Source organism: Pelophylax lessonae (assembly GCF_965119305.1).
Source record: "Pelophylax lessonae genome assembly, chromosome: 4".
In the NCBI taxonomy this organism is placed as follows: domain Eukaryota; kingdom Metazoa; phylum Chordata; class Amphibia; order Anura; family Ranidae; genus Pelophylax; species Pelophylax lessonae.
Window position 1 is genome coordinate 622,723,652 of NC_138771.1, and position 13,663 is coordinate 622,737,314.

General features: G+C 46.4%; 1 protein-coding gene across 1 annotated transcript in view; it reads right to left on the minus strand.

Moving 5' to 3' along the window:
• Positions 1–13,663, minus strand: part of LOC309551989 (calpain-5-like) — a 53,728-nt gene that overhangs the window by 26,112 nt on the left and 13,953 nt on the right. Inside the window, exons 4-8 of the mRNA XM_082252733.1 lie at positions 12,575–12,764; positions 10,980–11,173; positions 8,361–8,438; positions 6,230–6,425; positions 684–806 (exon numbers count right to left, since the gene is read on the minus strand). Coding sequence (XP_082108859.1) covers positions 684–806; positions 6,230–6,425; positions 8,361–8,438; positions 10,980–11,173; positions 12,575–12,764 — 781 coding nt within the window. The remainder of the gene's footprint in view (positions 1–683; positions 807–6,229; positions 6,426–8,360; positions 8,439–10,979; positions 11,174–12,574; positions 12,765–13,663) is intronic.

Genomic DNA, 13,663 nt, shown 5'->3' on the forward strand with positions numbered 1-13,663 from the left:
AATGTACACAAGTCGATTGATAGATCAGCTTGTGTACAAGAATTGGGCTGGTCCAGAATTTCAATCCATGAATGGCCGGCTTCAGGCGGACCATTCAGATCCGCCTGTCCTTTTTTTGGGCAGATCTGAACGGTTCCCCCATGCATGTCTATGGGGCATCGGATGTCAGCTGAGACATGTCCGCTGACATCCGATCCGTCAAATCTGGACGGATGGAAACCCTATTTTCCATCCATCCAGCGGATGGGATCGGATGAGAACGGACCGACGGTCCGTTCCCATCCGATTCCCCCATAGAGATGCATGGGGAACTGACAGCTGTGTCTCTGCACACAGCATGGAGACACAGCTGTCATTCTCCTGCTCAGTGGGGGTTTGGCGGATCGATCCCCCGCTGAGATAAACGGAGTCCGTCCGACGGACTCCCTGTGTGAAAGAGCCCTTAGTCTGTAACCTGCCTGACTATTATGTGTTTGAACTGCTTTTTGGAATTCAACTATATTGGACTGTAGTTTGGACTTTGATTCAGTCTGAATCCTGCCTTACCACACTCCTGTGTTCAATTCATGTGTGTGTTCATTTCAGCACTGTAGCAGCATAAATTCCATACCATCAGAGAAAACACGAGGGGATAATATAAGGTTGTTCTCAGCAAATATACAAGCTGGGTAGGGACAGGATACCTTGAAGACAAAGAACCCAATGGGCAGGTTGTCACCTCCCCCGGTGCTGCGCTGAGTCCGGTGATCTTCTTGCTCCAATGAGATGAGGACAGAGTCATGGTCCAAGGTCACATCAAAGGAGAACTGCAGAGAAACAGGAGGCATATAAAACGGGTTAGACCCTAACTTCAACCCATGATTTTTTAGTTTTGGGTGGAGTGGAGGAGAGTTGGGCTTTTTAGAGGTGGATGTGCAAAAATTTGAAAAATGAAATGCAATATTGTATGGTAATTTCACAGAAGAATACAGTGGAGGACAAATATGGTGCCCACGCTTCATATAAAGTACCTCCAAAGGGGTCATTTAAAAAATATTCTAATTACCTTGAGCAAAAGTCAACCTCCAGACAAATCTGTAAATGTAACATTTCTTCTATCTGCTAATTCATTAAAAAATATATATACATTAATTAACCACTTTACCACCGGAGGATTTTGCTGTCTTACGTCTGGGCCACTTTTTGCGATTCGGCGCTGTGTGACTTTAACTGACAATTGCGCGGTCGCGCAACGCCGTACCCAAACGAAATTTACGTCCTTTTTTCCCACAAACAGAGCTTTCTTTTGGTGGTATATGATCACCTGTGCGATTTTTACTTTTTGCGCTATAAACAAAAAAAAAATTTTATATGAAATCCCCCCCCCCCCCCAAAAAAATGTAAAAATCTAACTTTTTTTTTAATTTTTGGCCAATTTGTTTTCTGCTACTATTTGGTAAAAAAAATCACAATAAGCGAATTTTTATTGGTTTGCGCAAAAGTTATTGCGTTTACTAACTAAGGGAAAGATTTCTGTCATTTCTGGTGTTTTTTTTTTTTAACGAGTAATGGCGGCGTTCTGCGATTTTTTTTTTGCGGGACTGCGACATTGTGGCGGACAGATCGGACCCTTGACTGACATTTTTGACACTTTTGGGGGTACCAGTGACATTACTGTAGTAATCAGTGCTATATATATGCACTGTTACTGTAAAAATGACACTGGCAGGGAAGGGGTTAATTTTATTGGAGAGGGAGGGGTTAATGTATGCCTGGTGCTTACTAACATGTGTGGGGGGGGGGGTGACTGAGTGACACAGGGACAGATCGCATGTTCAGCTATGCTGAAAACTGCAATCTGTCACTCCTTGTCACTGAGGCGATCCGCCCGCTCTGTTTACACAAGCGGGCGGCAGTGGCGCAGCCAGAGGGTTAGCTGGGGTGGCCGCCGCTCGTCCCCTGGCCCGACTCCCGCTGTGACTGAAAACAGTGGGAGCGCGCGAGTGCCGCCTACAGGGGGAGGAGTCCAGCGACGTAGGTCTACATCGCTGGACGATAACGAACCACTTTGCCGCAGTACGCTCAATGTGACTGGTCGGCAAGTGGTTAATTTAATTCATTTTTTTCGTGAGCACCTGAATCTGTCTCCTGTAATCTGCTGAACAACAGCACTCAGACTGAGAGAAGGAGGCTAAGCATTTTGGGACAGTCAGAAATGCATTACTGTCAATGCATGATGCTGTCAGTCTAATGCTATGGACATGCTTATTGGAAAGTAAAGCACAGAGAAAACCTCTTCCATGTACTGAACTGAATGTATAAGAAGGATGTGGGTGGAGCTTTGACCACCCTGGACTGCTTAAAGCGGAGTTCCAGCCATTTACTCACCTGTCCAACGGTCCAGCGATGCGGCCGCCGGAAGCCTCGATCCTCTCCCTCGGCGCCGGCATCACTGCTGTGGGCACCCGGCTGTTACAGTTTGCGGCTTCACAGCCGGGTACCCACTGCGCATGCGCGAGTCGCGCTGCGCGCCGTGATTGGCCGGCAATCTTCTGGGACCTCTGACGTGTCCCAGAAGATTGCAGGGAGGGAGGGGGCGAGGAGAACTTCCGCTCAGGGCGCCGCGGCGCTCCGAGCGGAAGTGGGAGCGGGTACCTGTCAAAACTAGGTACCCGCTCCCCCCCCCAAAAAAATGACATGCCAAATGTGGCATGTCGGGGGGTCAGAACTCCCTAAAGCGGAAGTTCCACTTTTGGGTGGAACTCCGCTTTAACTACACTGGGGGTCAGGGCCCAGGTTATCCTCTCTGATGGGATCCTAGATTACAAGCTATAGAGCAGGGGTCCCCAAACTTTCTAAAGAAAGAGCCAGTTTACTGTCCTTGAGACCTGAGAGGGGCTAGACTGTGCACAATGGAAGTAAACAATGCCCAATCTTTGGTGTTAGGGGGGAGAAATAGTTGGTGTCAATGGGAGGAATAGTGCCCCATTTTTGTTGTCAGTAGCAGGAGTTATACCCCATTGTTGGTGTACGTGGCAGGAATAATGCCTGAAGGGCTGTATAAAAGGCAAGCAAAGGGCTCCAGGGCCACAGTTTGTAGACCACTGCTATAGAGTATTCCAATTTTTTTTACCACTCCCGGTAGTTTGAGCGCTCTGCCATGTTGATTTGGGACCTGCATGGCAGATGCCACGTGATAGAGGTGAGGGAGTTCAGAGAATGTCCATTTACTGATTTCCACTGCCTAGCAAGAACCCAGAAGGGGCGTGTTACATCACTTCCTTGTTTGGCAGCTAGTTTCAATGAAGGGCAGGTAGTCATCAAGGGTCTAATAGACCCCTGATGTCTAGTTAAAGAGAACCAATCACAATATTAGTCACACAGGGGAATTGTGTTTCCTAAATAGTAAAAAAAGAAAATTTAGTGAAAAAAAAAAAAAAACATTGCAAAGGGCAGTCCAAAGCAAACATATGGCAATGACTGGACAATGGCAGTCTCTGCTCAGTGTGTTCTGCAATACAGATTATTAATTAGCTCCCTCCTGGTCTCCCTCCCAATATATCCGTCTACAACCGGTACCCTGCACCCTTGTCCACGTTACCAGTGGCACCACAACTCTCTGTCCGGTCATTGCCATATGTTTGCTTTGGACTGACCTTTGCTGTGCTTTTAATAAAACAGTCTTGGATATACAGCACTATTGGAGTGTTTTTCACTTTCTATAGATATTGAGGCTATGATGCGACATGGGAGAAAAAGGCTTTGTTTCACTCAAAAATCCTATATGGGAATGGTACCATGTTCATGTGCATAGTGACCTCTGGGCTCTGAGGCTCTTCTATATGGTAAGCTTTTGAATTTGATTGTGGTGGAGGCATTTATTGGTGTGACCACAGAAAATTCAATGATATTGATGAACATCTATTGTTGATGTGAATTTGTAGGTAGGTAGACTTGTATGCTGCCCCAGTCAAGAGGGTTGGTGTTAATTGTGTTTCACGGTTCTTTCTTGGTAGGCTTTTTTGGGTCCGACCCACTAGTTCTGTATATTATAAAAAGGGACAAGGGTCTGGACCTGAGAGAGTGGTTGCTGCTGTTGGCTGTTCATTGCTTTGTTCGTGGTGCTGTTGCCGGAGTCTTTCTTGCTAGCCTGTGTAGATATGCAGAGACCAGAGTGCCAGTTGATGAACATCTGGCTTCAGGATCCTTCCACATCCTAGAGGGATTTCTGGGACCTGCAGTAGACCCTGAAGATGCCAATCCTGGATACCGCCATCATAGACCAATTATGGACTCTTACCTGTACAGGTATGCTGGCGCAGCCACAAGCCTGAGTTAGATATTCGTTTAGGGAAAGAATGTGCCTTTGTTTAACTGTTATGCCAAGTTATTTAAATAAAGCTTTTGAAACTTTGTCTTTGCCTGGTCTGAAGTTCCTCAGGGGATGTAATGCAAGTAAATGGCCCAGCACACATAGTTTAAAGCGCGGTCCAGCTAAGCATATTGGGGTATGAGGATAACAGAGTGAGAATAAATACAGTGTGAAGACACTAGTGGTTACCAAGGGTAATAAAGGTTTATTTAGCAGCCTGTTATAAGTGTGTACATGTGGCAGGTGGGATAGCCTCTTGCAGGATGAGTTGTTGTATTCGGCACTCTCTCCGTGAGCAGGTCCATCGCCCATAGCAATGAGAGCAGATCAGCGCATCATAGGTCCTTGTGACCTGTGCACAGGTATGAAAGAGGAAAAGTACATGAAGGGCACACATCGAGTCCACGCTAGGTGCACGGGGGGAACCCATACCAATGCTGGGCGTGAGGTAGTGGAGATACTGTCACGTACCGTCCGAGGCCAAGGTCCCTTGTGGCTAGATGCGGTACACCCCTGAAGGTGGTACAAGAGGTGTAGCGCCCAAAGAAGCACAGGTAGCCAACAGGGTACTGAAGAGCTGGGCCGGTGATCACCTGGTGGATGCTGGAGATGACAGGATACACAGCAAGGCAGATGTCTCTCAGGAACTTCAGATGTACTTGGCAAACTTGTGCACACATGAAACAGTAGTAAAAACCAGGCTGAGGATCAAACATGGGTAATCAGTCCGGGGACAGGGCAGGTAGCAAAAACAGGAACTTGGCCGAGGTCACAACAGGAAAGCAGGCAGGTAGTAATAGCAAAGTCCGAAATGTGAGCTGGAGTCATACACAGGAAGGCAGGCGGGTAAGAAATAGCGAAGTCCAAAAAGCAAGCCGGGGTCATACACAGGTGATCAAACAGGAGCAAGGTTGGTAGAGCAAGCTAGAGGGTCGACGCCAGGAGAAGAGATCAAACAGGTCGGGAAGAAGCCGGGTCACAATAGGAAATCAAAGGAAAGTACGCAGAGGTTCAGGAACACGGGAAGGCTGATGACAATCCAGTAATTTGGTGCAATTAGTAGCAGTCTTATATAGGCCAGCAAGTGGCCACATCTGTCATGTTTTGCGTGCGCCATTGCGTATGCTGATTTGCGCCGTCACGCACCTGCATACACCAATTCGCCATTCTTCTGCGCACGCACGCGGAGTGCGCCAAATGCGTCATCTCTAGTAATGGCAGTATTGCCAGTTCTTACACGGGCATTTCCCCTGACAGATACGCTGGAGAGGGCATTGGCTCTGCCTGTCCCTCCTAAATGCAACATTGACCGTGGTGCTGTATAACAACATCAAGGGAGTTATCTAGAGTTTACCGTATGTTCAAGTAAAGGTGCCCTATGTGTGAGGCAGTGACCCTACCCAAAGTGCCTAGCGTAGCCCAGAGGCTAGGGTAGTCCTCTGATATGACCCTTGCTTGGCGCCCAACGAGGAGGGAAACATGGAGGAGGTGACAACCACCACACTGCCCTACACCCTGTTGCCCTCCTACAAGTTCACCTGTAATATAGTGGTGGAAGATGTGCGTTTGAATGCATTTGAGGAGTATCACCAACAGTGCTACAGTATCTTGTACAAGTAGACCAAATCAATGTTACTTGGGAGGAGTTCAAAGGCTCACCTACACCATAAGGAATGGATATTTTGCACTGGCTGAGATAAAGGAAAAACCGATGAGGAGGTGATATTTCGTTTTTTTTTTTTTTTGGGGGGGGGGGGATATCTGGGGGGGGGGGTTATCTTTTCACATTCACGTCACTTTTCCCTGAATAGGTAAAGTAATAGTGTCTCTTTAAACAGTTTAGAAACATGGGGCCCCTTTGCAATAACAGTTCTGTACCTGAGGGTTGTGTAGGTAAGTGGCCTTGTTGTTGGGACAGCCACCACTCCGGTCCTTCAAAGGATCAGGATTTTGCTTCCAGGCAGAGAAGACGGACTCCTCGTTCCACGTCTTGTGAGTGCTCAGGAAGTGCGTGTTCACCCTCCGACACAGCGTGAGATCAGTAAAGTGTGTGCAGAAATCCTCCCAGCTCATCCTAGATGAGGAAATACCTTGGTTGTTACAATATAACCTTCAACCAACTTCAATGGAAAAAAAGAAAAAAATTCAACCAACTTGGAGGACCCAGTCTATACAATATTTTAGTTTGTTTTAGATAAAATTTATAATAATGTTTTCTATATTCATTTATGGTCTGTACTCATTTTTAAAAAAAAAATTTTAACCAGTGAAATATGAGTTGTAATTATCTTACGTTTGTAAGAAGGTGCAATTAGCTAGTCTGCCACTAGGCAGCTCTGTTCCAGAGTAGTGTCTGATTACAGAAAGCAGTGTCATCAGGTGCTAGCCCCCCTTTACTTTGAGCCCTCCTGTAGTGATGTGATGGTGCCCTTATATAAGCCAGGTTGGGAGGAGCCCTAGTGCAGTTTGGCATGGGAGCCAGAGTCCTCACCATTGTGCAGATGTAGCCAGCAAGTGGAGGCCCTGGATAGAGCTAGAGGCTGGGGAGAGGCCCAGAAGAGCTGGCTATAGATTTCCTGACCCTTATGGCGGTGGGAGCTAGGACAGGTTGCAAAAAGGTATTTTAGGCCAGGCCAATAGTTTTCTGGAGGGTCCCGGGAGAGGTGTACCCATAGAAGAGGTGACTACAGAGATCCCATCTTAGTGAGCATCAATGTCCCCAGGTAAAGATAGACTGTTAAAAGTGGTAGTAAACTCTCAAAGTTTATTTTTTACCTACAGGTATACCTATAATACTTATAATAAAGTTTACCTGTAGATAAAATTAAAATCTCCTATAGCAGCCGGTGACATCATTGGCGCACGCGCTCTGAATGCACGGCATACTGTGCCATTCCTTCACAGTCCTGTGCTGTGGCACAAGTGACGTCATTGCGGCTTAGCCATTTAAGGGACTGTAGCCTGTGAACCTGGAAGGAAGACAGTGTGAGGATGAAAGCCTCTGCAGCAGTGACAGTGCGTCGCTGTCACTGCTGCGATGCATACTAGCACACTATGGGGGGGATTTACTAAAACTGGTGCAGACAGAATCTGGTGCAGCCGTGCATGGTAGCCAATCAGCTTCTAACTTCAGCTTGTTCAAGTAAGCTTTGACAATAAAACCTGGAAGCTGATTGGCTACCATGCACAGCAGTACCAGATTTTGCACTCTCCAGTTTTAGTAAATCTCCCCCTATGCCTTTACCTTGCAGGGTATGTTTTTTTTTTCTTTTTTTAAGCCCTTACTACCGCTTTAGGGGAAGCTGGCTTACCAAAAGTGCTACATAATGCTTTCACATATGACTACTGCGGACCGTTCACTAAATGTAATAATATACTGTCAAGTGACCCCAGATAGTAAGTCAATTTGATTGTTTGTGCTATCTTTCAAGTTCCATCAGTGCAGCCACCCTATCTTTGTGTGGATGTTCCTTCCTTTGGGGATATGAAGGTTAGTGGCCGGGATGTCAGGTAGAGGCTCCTGGCATGGGGTGGGCACAAGATAGTGGAGAGTTAAAGCCTCAAGCAGGAAGGTCGCTGTTCTAGCAGGAGAGGAATCTGGGCAGGGCGCCAGGGACCTTTGCTCTGTGCGCCAAATTCTAGCCATTGACAAGCCCCTCTTACACGTTTACCACTTGCACTCAGCGAGAGACAATTTCTAAGCAGCTGAATTATTCAGAGGCGAGAAGTAAGTTAGTTTATACAGGCTGCCATGCTGATATTTTACATAGTTAACAAAAAAAAATATTAGAAAAGTATAAGATCGAATTTTGCAAATTTCCCAAATAAATTATATGACATTAATCCCAAACCATTATGTAGTTAGACAATTATCACAGATACAGGTATATATAATAGGTGTCCTCTCTATTACTCTTCCAGTGACTTTTTTGGGATTTCACAATCAGAAAGTAAAATGTATGCCCAGCTATAGATAGGGTAAGAATAAGAATATTTTATTAATATTTACCAAAATTCTCCATCGTCATCCACCGTGACACCCATTTTCTTCCTCTCCCTTTGGCTCACTTTCTTCCATTCTTCTGATCTACACAAACAGATATTGGTCACAAGTGGTTCTCAATATACATTTGTTTAATGTAACACCCTCCTACGTAGGTGCTAGAGAGGGCATTGTTGTTGGTTTTCCCTGCTTACCAGGGGCACTGTCAGGCAAATTTAAATACTCTCTGCCTAACAGAGCAGTGATCCATTGATAGGGTCAGCTATGTGTGATCAGATGCTGCTCATGTTGTCCGCCTGTTTCACACTAGTCCAATAGGAAGGAGCATATTGAACAGTGGGAGGAAACCTGACAAATGGGAGCATGGGTGTAGATACAGCACTTGCAAATGGACGAGGAAAGTGCATCGAGGCATGCTGGGTGACTGTATATATACCAAGAGAGCATGTGTGCACGGGGTCTTCGGCTGGAGAGCGGGGTCCCAGAGGAAGGGGGCTGCTGCCCCTCCTCTGTACAGGCTGCCATGCGTCTTCAGGTGGACGACCTGAGGGCCGGAGTTAAAGAAGCTGCAACCCAGATGTCCTGCAGAGCTGGAGGAGAGGGGGATATACCTGGAAGGATCTGCTCCTGGTTGCTGTGAGTACAGATCCATGTCTAGGGGCCTGTTCGGTGCGGGCCATCCCTTCAAGCTAGTGAAGTCAGTGGATGGGAGTCAGCTAAAGAGAACACTGGTTAGTGTCCTGAAGAGTCAGTGTTCATTGAGTCGGCTGCCAGAGCGAGCATAGGACGTCTCCTGCCATATATATGCAGTATGGTTCAGCAGAGAGTCTGCTATTCATTTTCAGTTTAATGAGGACAAGTGAGAGATTTCCACCTCTGTGCATAGTCAGGGCCGGATTAAGAGCATCATGGGCTTGGTGCTGAGGATTTTGAAGGGCCTTAAGGGCCGTGCCTTGGCATGCACCCAGAGGAGGAAGGGTGCAGCCATGCATGCCTAATTCAACATGGGATGCTGTCTCTGAAGCCCATAAACACATCCATGCATCGGCAACTGTCCCTCCTTGTCCGGCCTTCGCGCTGTGTGGGGAGGTTCTGAGGGAGCTGCCTGGGGAAGCGAGCATAGAAGCCAGACTTCTGTGTTTACAAGTGACAGAAGAGCGGTAACAGTGAATATGGCCAACCCGGGGCCTATATAAAGGTAGAGGCCTGGAGCTGCAGCTCCAATAGCCCCTACGTTAATCTGCCCCCCCCCCCAGATATCCCCCCCCCCAAAAAAAAAAAACGAACACCATTGGCTGGTCATTGGATAAAGAACGGAAGAGTGTGCAGGTTGTTGTGTGAAAATACCCAAATTTCTGGCTTCAGGATAATCAGAGAAAGGCCCAGAGAAGAATATAATCAGCAACCCCCATGGGGGCAGTAGTACATTACTTTCCTTCCATACCTGAATTTCTAGCCTAAATAAGGAATATTCTTTCAGATTTGGGATGTAAGTGATCGCAAAGTGAACCTAAAGTCAACACATGTTTCTTGGGTTAGTTGCATTGAAGGACCAGATCTGTGTGAGCAAAAGGCTCTGCGTGATTAGCAAATCAGGACCTCAATGTAGAACTCGCCCGTCAGCTGCGGCCAGAGGCATAACTAGAACCTTCAGGGCCCCACTGCAAGAAACCATGAAGGGCCCCCCGGGGCCCTTCTCTTTAAGACTGGGGCTCTTCCCACTGATCCTGGGGGCCCTTTACTCTCGTTGAGGGGCTCTTTATTACGGTCCCGTAGCAGTACCCTTTCACAAGTTCTGCAGTGGGCCCCCTTCCTGCCATCTTGGGGCCTCCCAACGATGGTGGAATGCCAGGGCCCGGTTGCAAGTGTGACCTTTGCGATCCTGGAAGTTCACCCACTGGTGTCAGTAGTTTTTATTTTTTGGTATTTTAATTGTATTATTTTTTTATCATTTTATTTTATTTTTTTACAATGTCACTGAGTATGACTCTGTCCATTCAGGAAAGGAAGGAGCTGGTAAATTACATATTTACCGACCCCTTCCTGGTTCTCTATTGTGACACATCCCCTGCAGCAGCCGGCAGGAGAGAGGAGGGAGCACAGTGGGGGGGGGGGCAGCACAGTGGGGGGGGGGGGGCAGCACAGTGGGGGGGGGGGCAGTAGGGGGGTCCAGAGACAGCAGAACACAAGTGAACTGGATAGAAGCGGGGGCAGCATACAGAGGAACCAATCTCCTCCATTTTCCTTATGCAGCTACAGGAGTAAAAAGGAGGACAGTGATTTCTCTACATGCTGCCCCCGCCGCCCCTCCTATCCAGGTGTACAGGGGAGCTGCACAGGCCCCCTGGAGCATGGGGCCCGGTTGCAATTGCAACCCCTGCAATCCCTGTAGTTACACCCCTGGCTGCGGCTAAAAAACCTACGTGGAAGTGAGACTTCAGTGAATCTGGGGGTGACCCTGTGTAGGAAAGAGAGAAGCATTTGAGAAGTTTAGCGGGTAAAATTTATTGGCAGCTGCAAGGGGGACCAGAACATTTGAATTTAATGTTTGACTTTGGATTCACTTTAATAATTTCTGTTTTAGAAATGTAATGTTGTATCTCACAATATTCAACCTGTCCTTACCCGTCGCTCCAGGCCCCCTTCCATTCTCCGCTCCCCCAAGGATTGCGCAGGCGGACGAGGCGCAGTTTGTGAGTCCGAAAAAGGGACAAGAGCCCCGAGTGAAGGGTGATGCTTTTGACTGCGGTAATACTGTAGGCGTGGCCTGTGACCAGGCCACTAGAGAGGACCTCCTCCATAGACTGATTTGCTGATGGCTGTGGAGGAGAAACACTGCTTAGCATTTTTCTTTATATACCATTTAGTGTTGGGGTTAAGGGTTAGGTAAGTGTTGGGCTTACAGGAAGGGTTAATGTTAGGGTTAGGATTACAGGAAGAGTTAGGATCAGTGTTAGGATTACAGGAAGGGTTAGCGTTAGGATTACAGGAAGGGTTAGGGTTAGTATTAGGGTTAGTGTTAGGGTTACAGGAAGGGTTAGGGTTAGTGTTAGGGTTACAGGAAGTGTTAGGGTCAGTGTTAGGATTACAAGAAGGGTTAGTGTTAGGATTACAGGAGGGGTTAGGGTTACAGAAAGGGTTAGGGTCAGTGTTAGGATTACAGGAAGTGTTAGGGTCAGTGTTAGGGTTACAGAAAGGGTTAGGGTTAGTGTTAGGATTACAGGAAGTGTTAGGGTTAGTGTTAGGATTACAGGAAGTGTTAGGGTCAGTGTTAGGATTACAGGAAGTGTTAGGGTCAGTGTTAGGATTACAGGAAGTGTTAGGGTCAGTGTTAGGATTACAGGAAGGGATAGGGTTAGTGTTAGGGTTACAGGAAGGGATAGGGTTAGTGTTAGGATTACAGGAAGTGTTAGGATTACAGGAAGTGTTAGGGTTAGTGTTAGGATTACAGGAAGTGTTAGGGTCAGTGTTAGGGTTACAGAAAGGGTTAGGGTTAGTGTTAGGATTACAGGAAGTGTTAGGGTCAGTGTTAGGGTTACAGAAAGGGTTAGGGTTAGTGTTAGGATTACAGGAAGTGTTAGGGTTAGTGTTAGGATTACAGGAAGTGTTAGGGTTAGTGTTAGGATTACAGGAAGTGTTAGGGTTAGTGTTAGGATTACAGGAAGTGTTAGGGTCAGTGTTAGGGTTACAGGAAGGGATAGGGTTAGTGTTAGGGTTAAAGGGTGGGTTAGGGTCAGTATTAGGGTTACAAGAAGGGTTAGAGTTAGTGTTAGGGTTACAGGAAGTGTTAAAGTCAGTGTTAGGATCAAAGGAAGGGTTAGGGTCAGTGTTAGGATTACAGGAGGGATTATGGTTAGTGTTAGGGTTACAGGAGGAAGGGTTAGGGTTAATGTTAGGATTACAGGAGGGGTTAGGGTCAGTGTTTGGATTACAGGAAGATTTAAAGTCAGTGTTAGGGTTACAGGAAGAGATAGGGTCAGTGTTAGGATTACTGTTAGGATTACAGGAAGGGTTAGTGTTAGGGTTAGGATGACAAGAAGGGTTAGGGTTAGTGTAAAGGTTAAAGGGTGGGTTAGGGTCAGTATTAGGGTTAGGGTCAGTGTTAGGATTACAGGAAGGGTTAGGGTTACAGGAAGTGGGGGGGGGGGGTGAATCATCCAATCACCTTGTCTGTGTGGAGATCCATGAACATGGACTATGTGGAGATCTGATCTTCTTACCCTAATAGAGCTGCATAGGAGTGATGCTCTTGAGTGGGCCTTCATCAGAGCCTTAAATAGCTTCTTCTTTGCCTCATCTGATCTGAATTTTTCCTCCAAGATGTCCATGGGCTCAGAAACACCACCAGTGAAATCAATCAGAGCTTCGGCTGTGCTCCCTCCATCAAGAGCTTCATAACTTCCAATCAGTCTGGAAGAGAACATTAAAGATTAGTAAAAAAAATTGGTCAAATGTCACATTCACTCAGGATTGGCCTTACATTTACCAGCAAATCATTCACCTGCTTCATAAAGTGCATTCACCCCATCAAAATCAATTCAGTGATTGGTAGATCTGCCACTAGGTGGTGGTATTTACTGCTTGTATAAATGAAGGTGGTATTAAACCCAAAGAAAACAAATGCAGTCACCACATCAAAGAATTGGTAGCCTGTAATATATTACAGATATAATATAGGGGACAGACGTAGGGTTCAGAGTATGGGAGCGTAGTGTGCCATGGGGGAAACGGAAACTGCATTACTTCAACAGAGAGACGTATCACCAGAGATGGAAGTTTAATACCTCTTCTTTGCCAGGTAAATGCGTTGGCCAAAATATATATATACAGGTCCCTCTCAAAAAATTAGCATATTGTGATAAAGTTCATTATTTTCTGTAATGTACTGATAAACATTAGACTTTCATATATTTTAGATTCATCACACACAACTGAAGTAGTGCAAGCCTTTTATTGTTTTAATATTGATGATTTTGGCATACAGCTCATGAAAAACCAAAATTCCTATCTCAAAAAATTAGCATATCATGAAAAGGTTCTCTAAACGAGCTATTAACCTAATCATCTGAATCAACTAATTAACTCTATACCGCAATCATGGGTAAGACTGCTGACCTGACTGCTGTCCAGAAGGCCATCATTGACACCCTCAAGCAAGAGGGTAAGACACAGAAAGAAATTTCTGAACGAATAGGCTGTTCCCAGAGTGCTGTATCAAGGCACCTCAGTGGGAAGTCTGTGGGAAGGAAAAAGTGTGGCAGAAAACGCTGCACAACGAGAAGAGGTGACCGGACCCTGAGGAAGATTGT